General features: G+C 43.6%; 4 protein-coding genes across 6 annotated transcripts in view; 1 reads left to right on the top strand and 3 right to left on the bottom strand.

The window, feature by feature from the left end:
- The window catches only part of LOC139552457 (neuroligin-2-like), a 97,400-nt gene extending 92,983 nt beyond the window's left edge, over positions 1 to 4,417 (top strand). For both annotated transcript variants that reach the window (XM_071364216.1, XM_071364217.1), the window contains one exon: positions 70 to 4,417. In XM_071364216.1, coding sequence (XP_071220317.1) covers positions 70 to 1,000 — 931 coding nt within the window. In that variant the 3' untranslated portion in view covers positions 1,001 to 4,417. The remainder of the gene's footprint in view (positions 1 to 69) is intronic.
- Positions 4,411 to 12,622, bottom strand: LOC139552458 (erythropoietin-like). 2 transcript variants are annotated; one of them, XR_011670435.1, is made up of 6 exons: positions 12,385 to 12,622; positions 9,510 to 9,640; positions 9,219 to 9,305; positions 6,907 to 7,071; positions 5,312 to 5,622; positions 4,411 to 4,803 (listed from the first exon to the last, which is right to left on the bottom strand). XR_011670435.1 is itself a non-coding variant. In XM_071364218.1 (5 exons), the coding sequence occupies exons 1-5, from the start codon at positions 12,398 to 12,400 to the stop codon at positions 5,467 to 5,469; spliced, it is 555 nt and encodes a 184-aa protein (XP_071220319.1). In that variant the 5' UTR covers positions 12,401 to 12,622; the 3' UTR covers positions 5,069 to 5,466. The 2 variants fall into 2 exon arrangements, 1 of the variants encoding a protein (XP_071220319.1); XM_071364218.1 differs by lacking the exon at positions 4,411 to 4,803 and having other exon boundaries at positions 5,069 to 5,622.
- Positions 12,623 to 15,669: 3,047 nt separating this feature from the next.
- On the bottom strand, positions 15,670 to 16,981 carry LOC139551864 (endonuclease domain-containing 1 protein-like). Its single transcript, XM_071363216.1, has 2 exons — positions 16,712 to 16,981; positions 15,670 to 16,383 (listed from the first exon to the last, which is right to left on the bottom strand). Exons 1-2 carry the CDS (start codon positions 16,979 to 16,981, stop codon positions 15,799 to 15,801), a joined length of 855 nt encoding a protein of 284 aa, XP_071219317.1. The 3' UTR covers positions 15,670 to 15,798.
- Positions 16,982 to 18,084: 1,103 nt separating this feature from the next.
- On the bottom strand, positions 18,085 to 19,833 carry LOC139552459 (endonuclease domain-containing 1 protein). The gene is made up of 2 exons (XM_071364219.1): positions 19,496 to 19,833; positions 18,085 to 19,254 (listed from the first exon to the last, which is right to left on the bottom strand). Exons 1-2 carry the CDS (start codon positions 19,799 to 19,801, stop codon positions 18,646 to 18,648), a joined length of 915 nt encoding a protein of 304 aa, XP_071220320.1. The 5' UTR covers positions 19,802 to 19,833; the 3' UTR covers positions 18,085 to 18,645.
- Positions 19,834 to 20,471: the final 638 nt, after the last annotated feature.

The raw sequence follows: 20,471 nt of genomic DNA on the forward strand, positions 1-20,471 counted from the left end.
TTCCTTCCTTCCTTCCTTCCTTCCTTCCTTCCTTCCTTCTCTCTCTCTTGTTCTCTTTTTTTCCATCAGGGATCCCAACCTGCCTGTCCCTCAGGACACTAAGTTCATCCACACCAAGCCCAACCGCTTTGAGGAGGTCATCTGGACCAAGTTCAGCTCCAAGGACAAGCAGTACCTTCACATTGGCCTGAAGCCCCGCGTCAGGGACAACTACCGGGCCAACAAGGTGGCCTTCTGGCTGGAGCTGGTGCCTCACCTGCACTCCCTGCATGAGGACATCAACCCCATCACCACCCGCCTGCCACCTGGAGGAGGAGGTCCCCGCGTCCACCGGCCTGGCCCCCCTGGGGCACGCTCCACCCGCCACCCTGTCATCTCCACCAACCCCTCTGAACCCGAGCCAGACCCCTCAGAGCCGCCCCGCCGCAACCCGTTCCCTGACGAGATAAGGGACTACTCCACGGAGCTGAGTGTGACTGTGGCTGTGGGCGCCTCGCTGCTCTTCCTCAACGTGCTGGCCTTCGCAGCGCTCTACTATAAACGGGACAAGCGCCACGAGCTGCTGCAGAGACGCCACCGCCGCTTGTCCCCCCAGCGTGGCATGGGCACCACCATGGGCTTGGGCATGGGAGCCCCGTCCCACAATGACCTGGCATTGAGCCAGGAGGAGGAGCTCATGTCCCTGCAGATGAAGCAGCAGAGAGTAGAGATGGAGCATGGTATCGGCACGCCCCTCCCTTCCCGCGGTCTCCATGGCGACCTGGAGCCGCTTCGGGCACAGGTGGGCCCGCCGGACTACACGCTGGCGCTGCGGCGGGCACCGGAGGACGTGCCGCTGATGACGGCAAACACCATCACCATGATGCCCAGCACCATCAGCGGCATGCAGCCCCTCCACCCCTTCAACACCTACCCCCCCGCCCCGGCACCCTCCACCACCCCCACCCCTGGACACAGCAACAACGCCCTGCCACACCAACACTCCACCACCCGCGTATAGGACCAAGCATAACCTCTGGATCAGCAGAGATACAAATAAACACCACACAGACTGGTCCTCTCCTCCTTCTTCTCTCTCTTACTGGGGTTATCCTCTCTTCTTTTTCTGTGTTGCTTTTTTCTCTTTCTCCGTGTCATTCTGTTCTCTGTCAATCTCCCCATGAGGCTGTGTTATCGCCCCCTACTGTTGGGATGCATGGCTCAGTCTGACTCAGGCTGTGGGCTGCTGGGACAAAGACTATCATTACCCAACTAACACATCTCTATCACACATCCTCCAACCTGTTCATATGTCTGTACAATCTGGGTGTTTCACTCTCTCTCTCTCTCACACTCTCTATCTTCCTCTCTCTCTCTCAACCAATATTACTGTTCTTCTTCTCTCTGCCTCCCACTCACTTCTCTCCACGTCTGTTCCTATAGCTCTTGATCACAACGTTCACACATTCCTCCCAGTCTCATTTTCATCCTATTTCTCTCTTGCGCAAACCACTTCAGGACTCCGTTTTTTCCTCTTTGGAGTCTTTTATACAAACACATAAATGTAAATTATGTATTATTGATAAATTGTAAGGATATGAATGAAAAAGGTGAGATTCTGATATCTCGTTTTTACCAGCATTCTTGGTGCCAAGTACTGTGATAACGCTCCTCTTTCAATGGGGTCCAATGGACCACCTGGAGAGGCCCATCCTGACTTGATCTTACACAAGGAATTACCATAATCAAAAAAGTGCCAGACGTTTCATCTTTGTTTTTGATCTTTTGCAATTTCTTTTTGTTTTTATTGCATTCAGTGTTGCACCTTGGCTGGGCTTTACTCAAGGGGGAAAATATTAAATATATCCATGTAAAAAATATAAAGAGAATATTAAGATTTATAACTGGTTTGCTGTCTGGGATCTTCTGCATGATTTTTATTTTCTAAATGGAGGATGGACATCAGAGTGGATATCTTGAATTTTTCCTTTTTATTTCAAGGTTTGGCCTTGTTTTTTTTATTGTTGTTTTTTTTTCTTTCTTGAAAAGTACTTTCTTTTAGTTTTTTACGTCAGCTGAACTTCGTGCACAAGAAAACTATCTTCTATTCTGTAGATACTTCAAAAAGGCTTTCAAGAGATGAATATTGACTATGACTATGATTATAACAAGGACAACAAATATGTCCTTTATTTTTTCATTTCTTATCACTGAGGCTGTTCCACAAGCACCTGCCGCCCTGAAAGACTGATGGAAGCCCCCTCTCTCTCTCCCTCATTTTATTTCTCTCTTTCTCTCATTACTTTAGCTGTGGAGTGTTGCACGGTCAACTGAAGAAAAAACATTGTTGGACTTTACCACTCCATCAGCTTGCAGTGTTTGTCCATGATAGGCTAATACTTGTTTTTGAATGGTGAAAATGTCATACTTCACGTGGATTGCCTCAATGATAAAAATTGATAGAATTCTACACATTTTCCCAGGAATAAAGGGTTGTCTCTGAACAATTATCTTCGTTTGAAGCACTCTCATCCTCTCCTCAGTGGGCTTTTAGCTACGTGCTTCAGGTTTTTGGAGACTGGGTATGACACTGTCTTTTCAAATCCTCTTCTGTTGTTCTGAGATTCTCTGTGTTGCTGAGGGGAGAGGGTGCAGGGGGTATGAGGGGGGCTCAGACAGACTGACTGACATACTGTAGGTCAAAGGTGAAAAGCCTTGTACGCACGTTTTAGATCTTTCAACCGCACAACTGAACACAGGGACACAATGAACTCTGAACATTCATGAAAAAAAACTGTTACAGAGCGGATGTTGAGACAAAATAAGAAAAACCTTGACATCAAAACCAACAACGACGATGGAGAGATGAGTCTTCAGCAGAAGCCTGATATGTCTCCGATGCACTGAGGATGCGTTCAATATCTTGAGTAGAAAAAACATTTGATAAACATTACTCACATATATACAGAAAAAAAAAAAAATCTGTCAGGATGGAGTTCCCCATGTTTTTCCTGTTCTGTTTCCTGTCTTGTTTTGGGATGATGATGATCACACTGGGGTTAGACTGGCATCTGTCACAGGGGCCGGGACTCAGAAAAATGAACAAAACACACACCATGGAAAACAAACTGTACATTTTTTTGAAGTTTAAGAGAACAAACTGGTATTTGTAAATATTATGTTTATGGGTTGGTTTATGAGTGAACGGTCAAATCTTTCCTTTGTGACAACAGGTGCAAGTTCAGACGGCTGATCCGTTGTTGTTGTTTGATTCTCTTTATTTCTTAGATTTTCAATGTCAACGTGCAACAAGTTATGGGAACATGTAGACAGTTATTAACATACATGAATGATCTGTGAACTACATCTAAAATCCTAGCATGATTGAGTTCAACATAATAGCGATAGGGAAGGGGATATGGCTCAGGTTTCTCTAGGGTAGAAAGGACATACTGGACGTGTGTGGGGTTCTGGATGGAGGTGGGCATTACTTGCACAATTGTCAATTGCCACATCAATCATGAAGACAGATTTTGTCTGGATTCATTTAAGATGAGCCTTTTGCATCCGTTAAGTGGCCAAAGATAAGAGCTGCATAAATAGCAGATTTAGAGAGAATAGGGATACAGAGAAAAAGAAAATGGGAGAGTGATCAAGAGCGAGAGACAGAAGGAAAGAAAGAGGAAGGAACTGATGGAGAGTGGTAGAGATAAAGTCATGGTTTGAAACTGCTCAACCCAAACCTACAGAACTAGGAAACTTGAATCTTGATGGTGGTGCTGTTGGTACTTGTTAGTGACACTCACTGTCCTGAGAAGTGACATACAGTATTACCCATAGCTTAGAACAGGTACAGTATGTTGTCAACCCCTTTGTACTCTTCAGTCTTGTTTCAGACTCTGACGGTTGTGGTTGCTTTGCTATCCTTTACTATTATGTCTGCCATGCACACTCTCTGTTTAAGTCATTTTCTGCGAATATCAGCTCACCTGTTTGCTGTCCATTTGAGAGGCCCATGTTTCCAAAAAGGAAAAGTGAAAAAATACAGTATTTTTCTAAAAAAAAAAAAAAAAATGACTGAAATTTGGAAACCAGGGATATGACAGCCAACAGACTCTGGAAGCACACTCTCACCAAGTTTACACAGTGACACTAAAGTCTGACGTTGGCTCAATGTTACAAAGAAACATTACAAGGATGCAAATCTCTACTTTTCCGAGGTTCACGCTGGGTTGCCCAAAAAGGTTTGCACCTGTTTGTCTCTGTTTTCATTTAGTCTGAAATCAGCACTTACTGGAGGATTAAGACACTGTAAGGAAGCATAACGAACGGGTTTAAAGAATGAAGTTAATATTTCTATTTCATATAGAGGCTATAACAGACTGTATGTTGTGCACCTGAAATGGAGAACATTAAAAATACATTCTTAAACAAATTATCACATTTGCCTCCCTGTTATTGTCTATGAACACATAACATCTAATTATTTAAATTGATAATCTGTGAGTGGTTGCTGATCTGATTAATAATTACCCATGTTGACATACTTTGGTTGGTGTTCTTTTGTGTTTTTTGTTTCTGGTGAACATTTTGTCTATATGCACAAATATGAGATGATTTCATGATGATGTCTTTTTCTTTTTATAGCCATAGAGCTGTTCTTTGTGTATGCGGGGTCTAAGTAGGGCAATGATGTCACGGTCTATCCAGCAGAGGGCAACAGAGTATAGAACTGTATCCAGGAACTGAACTCATTCTCATCTTCAATTCTCTGCCTGCCAGGCCGGAGAGCTGTATGTGCTGCCTGGTGGTGAAATACAATGTCTGCTCTGACCCCAAAGACAGGGTGAGCCAGAGAAAGGGAGAGAGAGGGGGCATGGAGGGAGGGAGGGGTACAGACAGACAGAGTGCAGAGAGCACACAGTGAGAAGTGATCAATATATTGTCCTGCAGCAAAGTGTACCTGTGGTCTGAATTATAACAGCACTGAGCAAGCATATTACATGAACACACAAACACTGACTTCAGTATGTTAAACCTTAGCATCAATGAGAAGCCTATGGTTCAAAGACTAAAAGGGACACACTCATATGAAAATAGAGATTTATATAAAAACACGTTTAAGACAAGTTTAATGCAAACTGTATAAATAGAACATAATATAAAATTCTTGAATTTAGGACTTTATATATGATCTTCTATGATGTGTTCTATCTGTAGCTTATTCCACTGCATGCATTAGAGCTCTTTGGCAGTACTGCTAGGTAGAACTTCCGTTTTTCTCTCTCTCACTCATTCATGTTCTCACCAACTCCACCCACAGGGAACTTACTTATCCACCAGTTTTTGTCCGGTCAGCAATCACCTTGTCTACACATTCCATACTTGGTAAGCCATTCAGAGGTTTCAGCAAAAGTCCAATCACCTCATCCTCTCTCTAAACAATGGTCCAATCACAGCCTCTTCTGCCTTTGAGGAAAGCTCCAATCAAGTACTGTTCTGTTGACAGGCAGGTGCGTTGGTGAGCAGCAGGCGAACCTTCCCTCGTAGGAAGTTGGTGTGGACATGGAGCAGCTCAGATAAGGATGACACCTTCCTAGTCACTAAGTCACCTACTGCTGGTGCTGGAGGAAGGGGCAGGTCCTGTTCAATGGATGGGAGGAAGAACAAGGTTTAGTACACAACCCTTGGGGAAAAAAGCACCACTCATCTGTTCTGTGGAAGAGGGTCTATTCCAGGTTCTTCTTGGCCTGCTACTCCATACCAAACTGTATGCAGCCAAATAGAACCCCCATTCTGACACCTTTCCACTAACTTCCACTGCCATACCCGGCCTGCTCAATGCCATCTCAGTCACTGAACTGCCCTAACCTTAAAAGGCACAGGTTTCTGAGAAGAGTGGCGCCTCTGACAGAAAAGCAAACAAAGCGCTGCAGGTAGGCGGTGGTACACTGAGGGGAGAGGGCAGAGAGGGCAAGGGAATGTCTGGCTGACTGTACCCATCACAGGCGGCTGATGGCACCTTAATTAGGTAATGGCTGGAACGTGGGAGGACGTGTGTTGGATACCATTACATTCACTCCATTCCAGGCATTGTTTTTAGATGTCCTCCCCGCACCAGCCTCCTTTGGTACCTATGTTCCATGACCTTTCCAAGAACACCTATCTATTCCCAACGAGGCTCTCTGTAGGGGAGGTTCAGTACAGTACAGTAGAGTATAGTACGTACAAACTGACTCACACATATGGTGTCACGCCCTGATCTGTTTCACATGTCTTTGTGCTTGTCTCCACCCCCCTCCAGGTGTCGTCCATCTTCACCATTATCCCCTGTGTATTTATACCTGTGTTCTCTGTTTGTCTGTTGCCAGTTCGCTTTGTTCGTAGAATCTACCAGCGTTTTGTTTCCCTGCTCCCGCCTGTTTCCTTGCTCCTGTTTTCTAGTTTCCCGGTTCTGACCTTTCTGCCTGTCTTGACCCTGAGCCTGCCTGTCATCCTGTACCTTTGCCCCACTACTCTTGATTACCGACCTCTGCCTGACCTGACCCTGCGCCCGCTTGCTGTTTTGTACCTTACACCCTTTCTGGATTATTGACCCTTGCCTGCCTTGACCTGTCGTTTGCCTGCCCCTGTTTAATAAGGAATAAACTTTAGTTTCTTCAACACTGTCTGCACGGGGTCATACCTTAAAACGTGATATACGGTAGAAAAAGAGACACAAAAACATATCTGATAAGTGGGATAGGAGTTTTTCCTGGTTAGGTCATGTGATCAGGAATAACTCTGGGCCTATTGGGGCAAGGAGGTTTTCTTTACCATGTGATCAGACCAGAAACTCTCCTGGCCCTACATAACAAACTGTTCACACCACAGTGCCATCCACTGGCCATGCTGTAGACGAGACACTCACACTCCTCAGTGAGTCACCTGGATGTGGAGGCTGCGCAGCACTTGGCCCAGGCTGTGGATGTTGCTCTTGTTGTTGTCGATGAGGATCTGCACGGCAACACGGCTCACTGACTCCCTCACAGCACCCAGGGCCTGGCCGAACAGAGACATCCCCGACTGGACCTCCAAAGCCTGCTCCCCAGTCTGGGAATACACACATACATGCATTATATACATGCGTACGCTAAAACAAAACTCACAGAATGTCATAATACATCATCATTATATAGCTAAAGATGCATGCACATTAGGGTGAATGTAATCCTGTATTAATGGGTACACTGTACAGAAATACATGTATTGGCAGGCAGAGCTCAGTGGACTCAATGGACTCAATGTAAGTTCAAATCAAATCAAATTTGAACTTTGTAAACAATAGGTGTGGCCTAACAGTGAAATGCTTACTTACAGGCTCTTCCCAGCAATGCAGAGAAAGAAAATAGAAAAATAATAGAAAAGTAAAACACGTAATAATAAAATAATAAATGTTGTACAATGAATAATGATAACTTGGCAATATACAAAGGGTACCAGTACCGAGACGATGTGCAGGGGTATGAGATAATTGAGTTAGATATGTACTGTGCATATAACTAGAAAGAAAGTGACAGATAGTAAACAGTAGCAGCGGCGTATGTGATGAGTCAAAAAAGTTTGTGCAAAAAGGGTCAATGCAGATAGTCCGGATAGCTATTTAGTTAACTATTGAACTAACTATTTAGCAGTTTTATGGCTTGGGGGTAGAAGCTGTTCAGGGTCCTGTTGGTTCAAGACTTGGTGCACCAGTCCCGCTTGCTGTGCGGTAGCAGAGAGAACAATCTATAACTTGGGTGGCTGGAGTCTTTGACAATTTTTAGGGCCTTCCACTGACACCGCCTGGTATAGAGGTCCTGGATGGTAGGGAGCTCGGCCCCAGTAATGTACTGAGCCGTCTGCACTACCCTCTGTAGCGCCTTGCGGTCGGTTGCCAAGTAGTTGCCTTACCAAGCGGTGATGCAGCCAGTCAAGATGCTCTTAATGGTGCAGCTGGGGAACTTTTTGAGGATCTTTTTGAGGATCTATCCATGTCAAATCGTTTCAGCCTCCTGAGGGGGAAGAGGTGTTGTCGTGCCCTATTCACCACTGTGTTGGTGTTTTTGGACCATGATAGATGTGATGTGGACACAGAGGAACTTGAAGCTCTCGACCCACTCCGCTACAGCCCTGTCGATGTGAATGGGGGCGAGCTTGGCCCTTCATTTCCTGTAGTCCATGATCAGCTCCATTGGCTTACTGAGGTTGAGGGAGAGGTTCTTGTCCTGCCACACTTCCAGGTCTCTAACCTCCACCCTATAGGCTGTCTCATCGTCGTCAGTGATCAGGCCTACCACCGTTATGTCATCTGCAAACTTAATGATGGTGTTGGAGTCATCCGCGGCCATGCAGGTGAACAGGGAGTACAGGAGGGGACTAAGCACACACCCCTGAGGGGTTCCCGTGTTGAGGGTCAGCGTGGCAGCTCTGTTGTTGCTTACCCTCACCACCTGGGGGCGTCCCATCAGGAAGTCCATGATCCAGTTGCAGAGGGAGGTGTTCTGTCCCAGGGTCCTTAGCTTAGTGATGAACTTGGAGGGCACCATGATGTTGAACGCTGAGCTGTAGTCAATGAAAAGCATTCTCACATAGGTAAAAAAAAAAAAAAAATAGGAGGAAGGGAAGCGCTGCTAAGGTACACAATAGTAGGTTTTGGTAGACAGAAGGTGCTCTTTGGTAAAAGGGGTAAATTGGTCATCAAAAAGAAAGGAGGACCAAGGAACTCTTCATATAATTAATTAAAATGCCTTTATTTGTATGGCATGTTCAATGGAAACACATTTTAAAAACTTTTGGCTGCATGGCCTTCATCAGGGAGTACTCCATTGAACATGCCATACAAATAAAGGCATTTTAATTAAATATATGAAGAGTTACTTGGTCCTCCTTTCTTTTTGATTCTCATGTAGGTGTTCCTTTTGTCCATGTGGGAAAGGGCAGTGTGGAATGCAATAGAGATTGCGTCATCTGTGGATCTGTTGAGGCAGTATGTGAATTGGAGTGGGTCCAGGGTGTCTGGGATGATGGTGTTGTGAGCCATGACCAGCCTTTCAAAGAATTTCATGGCTACAGATGTGAGTGCTACTGGGCGATAGTCATGTAGGCATCTTACCAATATTGGTGCACAATTTCTGCTTAAAAAATATCAAAGGGCATTCATCAAAAAGCACTCATTTCGTGGAACAACCCAGGTATTGAACTGATAGACAGGTACTCACATCCTTTTTCTCCCAGACTACAAAGTCAACATTTGTCAGAGGAACCACAAATGTGCCTGTCACTCCACACCCTGCCTTGCAACCTCGCTGCAAGAGGGAAGGAAGGCAAGACATATTGACACAGTTAGGGTAAGATGAGACACACCGACAGATCAAACACACTAACAAAGCTGAATTGTCTCCGCACATAATACAGTCTAATAGTATCATCATCCATCTTCTAATGTGACATTTTTCAAACATGAAAAACTAGCTCAGGTCCATCTAGTGATGGTTAGGCCTCAAGCTCACCAGAGCGGTCTCTGTGTCGCAGGCCTCCATGATGAAGCGATCCAGGACGCGGGGGTCACAGATGGGCCTGACAGGAGAAGGGAGGCCTCGTCCTGCCCACTGGAGTACCGTCAGCAGTACCACCACCGGCCCTGAGGGGGTTGGGGGGACACACACATCATCATCAGAAATGGTGGCTGAGAGCAGTTACAGACTGGCAGCAAATCTGACAATCACATAACAGGAAGTTATGTCAACCAGTTCCAGAGAATAGAGGATCACTGGAGCAGATACACTGTAAATGATGTACAATAATAACTGACTGTTTGGACTGTTTTGACTGTTGGACTGGGAAAACCCATTCTGGCCAATACGTTGGCTTCTCTATGAGGTGGGTTATAAAATCTAATTCTGATTTACTTCTGCAGAAGATTTACACAGAAGGGACATCAACCCCCTATGACAACTAAGTCCCAGGTTCACTCTCCCGGATTTATTGACCAATAACTGCAGACAGGTTTGTGGCCATGCACATCATACTAACCCTGAGAAGAACACAAAAACACAATGTCAGATAAATAATCATGATGTTATTGTGCTTGTCACTCTTACTGTAATGCATTGTTTCAGAACATAATGATACCTTACTGTATGTCATGGATTTCTGTAGAGGTACAGTTGAAGTCGGAAGTTTACATACACTTAGGTTGGAGTTATTAAAACTTGTTTTTCAACCACTCCACAAATTTCTTGTTAACAAACTATGGTTTTGGCATGTCAGCTAGGACTACTTTGTGCAATTTTTTCAACAATTGTTTACAGATTACATATAATTCACGTATAATTCAGTGTATCACAATTCCAGTGGGTCAGAAGTTACATACACTAAGTTGACTGTGCCTTTAAACAGCTTGGAAAATTCCAAAAATTATGTAATGTATTTAGAAGCTTCTGATAGGCTAATTGACATCATTTGAGTCAATTGGAGGTGTAGCTGTGTATGTATTTCAAGGCCTACCTTCAAACTCAGTGCCTCTTTGCTTGACATCATGGGAAAATCAAAAGAAACCAGCCAAGTCCTCAGATTTTTATTTTTATTTTTTACAAACGCCTGAAGGTACCACGTTAATCTTTACAAACAATAGTACGCAAGTATAAACTCCATGGGACCATGCAGCCGTCCTACCGCTCAGGAAGGAGATGCGTTCTGTCTCCTAGAGATGAACATACTTTTGTGCGAAAAGTGCAAATCAATCCTAGAACAACAGCAAAGGACCTTGTGAAGATGCTGGAGGAAACAGGTAAAAAAGTATCTATATCCACAGTAAAACGAGTCCTATATCGCCATAACCTGAAAGGCCGCTCAGCAAGGAAGAAGCCACTGTTTGGCTATAATGACTATCATTATGTTTGGAGGAAAAATGGGGATGCTTGCAAGCCGAAGAACACCATCCCAACCGTGAAGCACGGGGGTGGCAGCATCATGTTGTGGGGGTGCCTTGCTGCAGGAGGGACTGGTGCACTTCACAAAATAAATGGCATCATGAGGAAGGAAAATGATGTGGATATATTGAAGCAACATCTTAAGACATCAGTCAGGAAATTAAAGCTTGGCCGCAAATGAGTCTTCCAAATGGACAATGACCCCAAGCATACTTCCAAAGTTGTGACAAAATGGCTTAAGGACAACAAAGTCAAGGTATTGGAGTCGCCATCACAAAGCCTGACCTCAATCCTATAGAAAATTTGTGGGCAGAACTGAAAAAGCATGTGCGAGCAAGGGGGCCAACAAACCTGACTCAGTTACACCAGCTCTGTCAGGAGGAATGGGCCAAAATTCACCCAATTTATTTTGGGAAGCTTGTGGAAGGCTACTCGAAATGTTTGCCCCAAGTTAAACAATTTAAAGGCAATGCTACCAAATACTAATTGAGTATATGTACACTTCTGACCCACTGGGAATGTGATGAAAGAAATCAAAGCTGAAATAAATAATTCTCTCTACTATTATTCTGACATTTCACATTCTTAAAATAAAGTGGTGATCCTAACAGACCTAAGACAGGGAATTTTTACTAGGATTAAATGTCAGGAATTGTGAAAAACGGTGTTTCAATGTATTTGGCTAAGGTGTATGTAAACCTCCGACTTCAACTGTATATAGGCCTAGTATATGTCAATTTATGCCAATTTATGCCATTGTTGGTAAATCTAGTGAAGAAATTGAGGCCAAGTGGTTTCTATTTTGCGTTCTAATGCAAAGTCTCATTGGAAAGGTAGATTGTCCTCGTTGTCCTGCAAATATTGGAGTGACTGCTGTACACACCTTTTCTATTCATATACTGTCCATACGGTCTATACACACCATATACACTCCATTATATATAATTGTATTCAGGACTCTGACATTGTTCTTTCTGATATTGCTCTTTCTGTTATATACTGTATATATATATGTGTGTGTGCATTGTTATGTAATGCTAGATATTACTGCACTGTTGGAGCTAGAAAACACAAGCATTTCTCTACACCTGCAATAACGTCTGCAAATCTGTGTAAACGCCCAATAAACTTTGATTTGACAGTAGACATGGCACCCCCATGCTTACTTTACGCACCAGAGAGGTCGTTCCGCGCATAGTTCTATTCCTCACCCATTGACTACATACAGCAACTTCTTGACGTTTAAATTCTGAAAATCATAACGATACCATCGAAGGCACCGTAGGCACGACCCTCTGAAAATATAATTTGGAAACTTTCAAACATGCGTTTGGAACTTTGCGCACAGAAGTTGATGGATAGACCTAATCTCCTTAACATGTTTGCTTCAGTATTACCGTATATTACAAAAACAGTATTGTTATCAAATAATGGTGTGCAATATATAATTTACCTGAAATGGAAGACATTCGCAAAATGGTCCAACATTTTTAGAAGGCGCTGCTAAACAAAGTACATGTGCAATATACTCCGTAAAAAACACTTTCTACGCCGAATTGTCTAGTTTTTAGGCCTACACTATATGAAATTAGCTCGAAATAGGCTTTCTCCACTTGTGTCCTTGCCCCTTGTTCAGAGCGCAATGGAATGCCCCGTGCGCACCAGAGATGAAAGCTTGATGGTCTCTCCGGGCGCGGCTATTTTCATTCTAGGTTAACCGTGTCGTGTTTTGGCTAACTGCCATGTACTTATTGATTTATCTTACCACACTGTATGCTGAACATACAAGTACAGGCTGTCATTCTTCAGCGGTCTGTTCTAAATGAGGAGAATGGATGTCATTGATGTACCCAGTAACCCATCCGGATTCCCACAGTGATTCGCCCATCTGATGACGTCATTAACGTTTTTGTGATAGTTTCTAGTCTTTCGTAACTGATTTAAGAATGAGGAAATGCCATATTTTACTTTGCAATGGTTGCCATATGCTTTGAATGAACATTGATTCAAATGCCTAATTGATTATTGTGCATAAATATATTTTCTCTGTTGTTTTATTTGTGTGGAAAATAATTTATCACAGATAGGCCTATAGAGTCTATAAATATACAGGTATATACCAGGCGCCTTAGGGGGGAAGAATTGGTGTAAATTGAGCCAAAGGGTTAGTTGGGCTACACCTAGTTTCTAGGAAACCATCAGTGGTGTAAAGTACTTATGTACACTGCTCTGGACACTGCTCTGTGTAGGGTGCTGTCTTTCGGATGGGACGTTAAACGGGTGTCCTGACTCTCTGAGGGCATTAAAGATCCCATGGCACTTATCGTAAGAGTAGGGGTGTTAACCCCGGTGTCCTGGCTAAATTCCCAATCTGGCCCTTAACCATCACGGTCACCTAATAATCCCCAGTTTACAATTGGCTCATTCATCCCCCTCCTCTCCCCTGTAACTATTCCCCAGGTCGTTGCTGCAAATGAGAACGTGTTCTCAGTCAACTTACCTGGTAAAATAACGGTAAAATAAAATAAAAAATGTATTTTTATGAGGAATGTGTACTTTACTTTACTATCGATATTTTTTACAACTTTTTACTTTTATACTTTTTCCTCCATACATTTTCCCTGACACCCAAAGTACTAGTTACATTTAGGTTTTGCTTAGCAGGTCAGGAAAAAGGTCCAATTCACACACTTAACAATAGAACATCCCTGATCATCCCCACTGCCTCTGATCTGGTGGACTCACTAAACGCAATAAATTACATTATGTAAATTATGTCTAAATGTCTAAATGTTGGAGTGTGCCCATTGCAACAAAAAAATAGGAACATTTTGCCATCTTGGTTTGCTTAAATTAAGGAATTTGAAATAATTTGTACTTTTACCTTTGATACATTTTACCTTTGATAGGGTAAGTGATATTGAACAGAGATATCTATATCTGAATGTAGGCATGTGACATAGGGTGGACTTTAGCTTTCCTATTTAACTGAATTTTCACAGATCTATGCTTGCTTTCACCAATGACTGGCCTTAATAATTGCTGATTGCATGTGTGTACTTTGACTCTGAGATTTGCGGTGCTTAATAGAATTCACTTTTTTGTATGATCCTCCTGTAATTGGAGGATCCCTAAACTACTCTCTCTTTCATTGCAGTTCACGCCCTCTGCCTCCTTTTTAACCTTTGGTGCACCTGTGTTTGGGTCAAGTACGTCCGAGGCGCTGGAGTGCAAGATACAAGTTGTCGTCCAAAGGTCTGAACTACAGAGCTCTGGTTGGAGCTAGCACGTAGTGGCATCCGTCCTAAAAATAGTTTGGGTTGTCGGCTGTCGTTTTTTATTTTGTAGTTCTTGTTCCAAGAGGGGTGTGTATCATCATCATATGTATCATTGACTGTGGTTATTTATACTGGCAAAGTTGAAACAGAATATGGCCAGTTGGTTTGGAATGTTGTAACTGAAAGATCTTTGTAATAAAATGGTATTGTTGATATAGTTTTGCCTGGTCCATTGTATTGCTCATGACCCAATCCAGTTGGTGGCCTGTCATCACAAACCTGTGTGTCTTATGGTGCTTTCAAGACAACTGGGAACCCTGAAAAAAACAAGGTCGAATCAGTCAGTGATCTTGAGGTTGGAAAGTCAGAGCTCTAGAAAGAGTTCCCATCTTGGAATTCTGAGTTGGATGTCCGTTAAAAACGAATTTTCACAGTCGGAGCTCCTTTTTTTTTCTTCGAGTTCCCAGTTGTCTTGAACGCACTGAAGTCGGAAGTCAGAGATTTCCCAGTTACGAGTTCTCAGTTGTTTTGAACGCAGCATTTCACTGGTTGAAGTGTTCCCTGTATTAAACAGAAACTGGCGTAGTCTGGTAATTGAGCCATTTTAGTCACAGATCCTCCCTGCCAGGGTGTGACGCATACATTTAAGATATACAATATACCACACCCCCATTCCATGAATTAAACTTTGACCTACCATCGCCCACTGTCACAGGACACCACACCAACTTACCCCAAGGTGGCTCAATTTACCCTGTCCCTATGCTCAACTTACCTCATACCCGGGGTAAATTGTGCCAAGAGACAACTTTTTGGGGGCACGGTATGTTTTCAGAACTGTTATGTTTACATGAATTCTGATTATTTCCAGGGATACCCAACATCCTGAAATATATGTAGATATCTTTGTTAGAAATAATACTATATTTCCCTTGATGTAGTGATGCTGAAAGTAAAAAAATGGCTCAATATACCACACTCTCCTAATCCAGGAGTGAAAATTGGCTATAGGTGTAGCATATGTCTTTTTATTGTTTAGGGGTGACCTGCAGTTGTAAAAATAGAGACCTATTCATATAGCTTTAGGGATTTTTTTAGACGCAAAAAAATTGCATGTGCCAATAAGGACAGAGGAACCAAATACGAACCACTTAGCAATGAAAAAAATGAGAAGCATCTAAAATCCTTTTGTCCGGTCAATGCTGCCAATGGGATGCATTTAAAACCCCTTCCTGTCCACTGACCTACATTCTTGGTTCTGGTTACTAAAGTGAATGAAATGACATAGTTGTGTCAGTCTACTTGCATTTATTGACAGTAAAATGTAGACAAAATACAGGTCAAGTTTCTTTTACCCCCCCCCCCCAAAAAAGAAAATTACCACAGAAGTAGTGGATTGCAGGTAGCCTAGTGGTTAAGAGCGTTGGGCCAGTAACTACAATGTAAACGTAGAAGTTTGACAGAAGCTCCCTCTAGTGTATGTATGAATAAATACATCCACACCATATACCATTTGATCCCACAATACTAAAACCTTGCTTTTATGTCCGTCACCATTACAGCTATAGACAAAACGTTTTCTAGTATGGCTACATGTCATCAGGCACACAGTCATTGTAGAAAATCTGGTAGTTCTTGTCCACGTCCATCCGTCCCTTCAGAAACGTCTCTAGGGTCTTGATAGGCACCTCCACCACAGCATTGTTGACCCTATTATTCAGACCATAGGCCCCAAACACAGGAAAGCGGTAGCGCTCTAGGTAGGGGGCATTGTGGTCGTAGTCTGGACAGCAGTAGGCCGTCCACATGTACTCTGGGATGCCCACACGGTCCTGGTTGTCTCGCCGAATCATGTTCCCGGCCGAGGTAACTCCCGTGATGACATAGGCATTGCCGCGGCAGTAGTTGTTGAGACGTCGTCTGATACGGTCCTCGTGCTGGGCCCAGGGGCCAGTGTTGAACTCTCTGATCTGAGGCACCACGTTGGACAGGGTGTAGGTGGCTGCCTTGTCGAGGGGCTCCAACTGGTGCTGGTCTGGGTTCAGTTGGCCACGCACATACTGGGGCACGTCTGTAAAGTCCTCCAGCACCGCCTGACTGTCCATGAGACGCATGTGCATCTGAGCCGGCTGTGGGTAGACCTCCATATTACTGCTGGATTTACTGGAGGCCAGCTAGAAAGAGAGAGAGAGATTATCTTTAAATTATAACCTACTTTTGTGATTAGGTGAAATTAAAGAGCTCTATATTTATTGCGGTAATTCATGCTATTACTAAAGGAAGATATGCGAAAAACAAAGGCTCACTCATTCTCTGATCAAGACAGTGAGCTTCAGTTTTTGAATATCGTTCAAGTCCATATCTAAGGTACCAGACTAGTCTCCTTCATATGAGAACGTAATTGTAGTTACAGACATGTGAATTCTCACACTGGGAAAAAAACACAGTTGTTACAATGATTAACTTCCCTTACCTTCCCTCTGTCCTCAGACCTCAACTCACCTGTGGTTCGTACATCCAGGGCTGGTCCATGCTCTTCTCCCCGTCAGACCGTTTGAAGGTGTAGGCAGAGTAGAGGGGCATGTGTCTGCGGGGGTCATAGAGGGTGACGAATCGGGGGTTGTCCTCCAGGATCTGGCAGATCTTCTTCAGGTTGCTGCCCGCCAGGTAGCCCCGTGGTGGTATGCCCATGTACATATAGTCCTTACAGTGCTCCACATGGTCAAAGTCCTCCACCACACCACACCAGGCCCAGGGCACCCACAGGAACATACTCAGAATAGCATACCAAGACAGCCGCCAAGTTGACCTCATGCTCTAAAGAAATATCCCTGTATTTAATACTGCTCTGATACCTTCACACTCCTCTGTCACTGATTCTGCAGTCTGTCAGTCTCATCAGGATTTAGCAGTCTGTCAGTGTTAGCGTTACTTTCACTAAACTTATTAATGGCTCTTTCCCATGCAAAGCAATGTTACAGGATTGGCCGGGACTCACCTGTAAGCCTGATGCTCCCAGTTCTAACCATTCCCACATCCAGTGGGGAAACTTATACGAGTCACATGTTCAAAAGCACTGAGAACTGTAGGCGCCTAATAAGGAGAGGCCTTTCTCATCATCAAATAAAATCAAGTTTAATTTGTTTACAGCAGGTATAAAAGGTGCATCAAAATAATTATGCGCTAGCTCCCTCAACAATGCAGTACATTAATCAATAACAATAAAAGTCAAGTCAAATAAAAAAGAACAAGTAATAAAAGTAATAGAAGATATGAGTGGCTCTAGTTTACGAGAAAGTTCATGTAAAAATTGCTATACTGCATCCACTCAGACACCATTCATTCAAATTCACCCATGCGCACAAACACTTAGTTTAATGACCACACAGCTCAACATGTTCTGAGAGGATGGTTGGGCTGTCTGAGCTATGGGCACATTTTGGAGGACGATTTTTAATGTGTCAATCAGAGTAATCTGAGAGGTAAATTAATTATGAGGCATAAATTAGAGCCAAGTCACATGGTAAGGAAAAAAACCTGTCCTAAAAGTGTGCAGGACCTTCTCTTTGGAAACAGTAGTTTTGGATTAGTTCATGGAGTAAAGGGAAAACGACCTGATACATAATGTTCCTGTACTCTGATGCTAACTATCACTAACCTGAACAGGTTATACATAATAACACAGTAATAACCATAATAAAGCTACTATGATTGGAGAATGGGGACTGTAAACCCAAAACATGTATGAAAAGATGTGTTCATAACTGTAATAATACGTTTTTCATAATTGTGACCTGAAATGTTGGTTTTATACTGTAGCATTCTGTGTGACTGGTTGAAACAGTAAAACATGACACCTGTCAGAGAACTAATTTGTTTTATTCAAAGAAGATACACTCTTTACAGCCTTTGATGGTATAGTCCATTTTACAACCACTTTCCAACTATGAGCAGATAACACCTCTCCAAGAATGGTTGACACACTAAACCATTGTATTTGAATGCCACTGAGCTGTTTTATAAGGGGACAGATAAAGGCAAAGCCAATTGCAGTTAAAAAGAGTGCTACAAATACAGAAAATAGAGGGACAATTAGCCTACGCGACAACAGAAGTCAATTGGAAGGACAATTAGCCTACGCTACAACAGAATTAATTTGGAGGGACAATTAGCTTACGTTACAACATAAGTAATTTGAAGGGACAATTACCCTACGCTACAACAGAAGTAATTTGCAAAGCAGATCTTAGATAATAAAAGCATATCCAAAGCATGACAAAATGCTATGAATGTTCTGTTACAAGTACAAAACTTTTAACAAACTGCCAGTGTACATCATATTTAATCATTATAAAAACTACTAGCGCACTGAGCATACACATTTAAGATACACAGAGCACACAGAGTAGGTGTGTATGGTAGCTGCTGGGGAGCTTTTAGATGGTGTGGTGGAGGTACAGAGGGAGGGGAGAGGGGGAGATGCAGTTGTCATAGAAGAGCTGCAGGTTCTGGTCCACGTCCATCCGGGTCTTCAGGAAGTTCTCCAAGTCCTGGACAGTTATCTCGTGGACTGTGTTGCCCTCCTTGGCGTTCTTGGCCAGGGCAGCCTGGGAGGGGAAGCGGATGCGGACATCGTGGGGGGCGTTGCGGTCATAGTCAGTGCAGCAGTAGGCAGTCCACACGTCCTCAGGGATGGCCACGCGGTCCTGGTTGTTCCGGCGAATCATGTGACCTGTAGTGGTCACCCCTGTGACGATGAAGGCGGTGCCACGGCAGTAGTTGTTGAGGCGGACACGGATGCGCTCCTCATGCTCACGCCACGGCCCAATGTTGAACTCTCTGATCTCTGGCACCACGTTGGTCAGGGTGTAAGTGGAGGCACGGTCATGAGGGTCAGACTGGTGCTGGTCTGGGTTCAGGTGGCCACGTTCATACAGTACCACGTCAGAGTAGTCATCCAGCACTGCCTGGCTGTCCTCAAACTTCATGTGCAGGTAGCCGGTAGGGAAGGGTAGCATGTTTCCATTGCCATCAACCTCTGCCAGCTGGAGAGAGAGGGGAGAAGGATCAGCATATCACTCACACGATTGTAGACTACATAGTAACAAAGGGAAAGAAGCTATACACTGTTCAATGAAGGGCTATGATAAATCAGTTAACAGCTATAACATTTCAACTCCTGTCACTGCAAAATAGGGACTTCACATTACCATCATTTTCAGATAGAAAACACGTATAACATAACATTTAAGACTCACAACAACAGCAAAAATGCATTTGACTGACCTGTGGCTCATACATCCAGGGGTAGTCCACGCGCCGGTCTCCCTCTGTCTTCTTGAAGGAGTAGGCTGAGTAGACGGGGATTCGTTTCTGAGGGTCGTACAGGGTCACGAAGCGTGGCTTGTCTGCATAGCGCTGACAGATCTTCTTCAGTTTGGCATCAATGATTCCCCGTGGTGGGGTTCCCATGTATAAGGAATCCTTGCATCGTTCTACATGGTTGAAGTCCTCAACCACAGTGGCCGGAGCTCTAGGTGCACTATGGAAAAGGGAGAACACCAACACCAAACAGCCCGGAGAGAATTGCATGGCTCTTACCAGAACGACTGCAGGAGAGTGAAATGAAAGACCAGGTGTAGAGTTAGAATTTAAATGCCACAGACCAGATATGCAAAGTGAGTAAAATAATGTGACAGAGGGATCTGCTATCCAACCAATTTGTGTTGTGAGTGAATAACAAGAATAGGCGTTGGTCTGTTCCCTATTGTCCAATCAGCAAAGCCTTATGCGAATTTACTGTAACTTTTACAGCTGAAAATATAAGAATATAAGTGGTGAAGGAATAATAGAATATAGCAGTAGTACCCTAACATACAAGGAGGCCAGGTCACTTTAACCTCTAGCAGAGAAGCAACCCACACACAAAGCCCAACGCAGACAAGGACACAGTAATAAATGTCAGCCTGAGTGACTATCCCCACTGCTACCATCAATCTAGCAGTTTAGGGGGAACTTTAAGAGGAACAGCCTGAGCAGGACTTGACCAAGCATAAAGGCCATAAAGACCTTGTTAAATCAAATCAAATCAAATTGTATTTGTCACATGCTTCATAAACAACAGGTGTAGACTAACAGTGAAACGCTTACTTCTCAACAATGCAGAGAGAAAGAAAAATAAATACACAATGAGTAACGATAACCTGGCTATGTACACGGGGTACCAGTACCGAGTAGATGTGCAGGGATATGAGGTAATTGA

This window comes from Salvelinus alpinus, chromosome 24, assembly GCF_045679555.1.
Source record: "Salvelinus alpinus chromosome 24, SLU_Salpinus.1, whole genome shotgun sequence".
Lineage (NCBI taxonomy): Eukaryota > Metazoa > Chordata > Actinopteri > Salmoniformes > Salmonidae > Salvelinus > Salvelinus alpinus.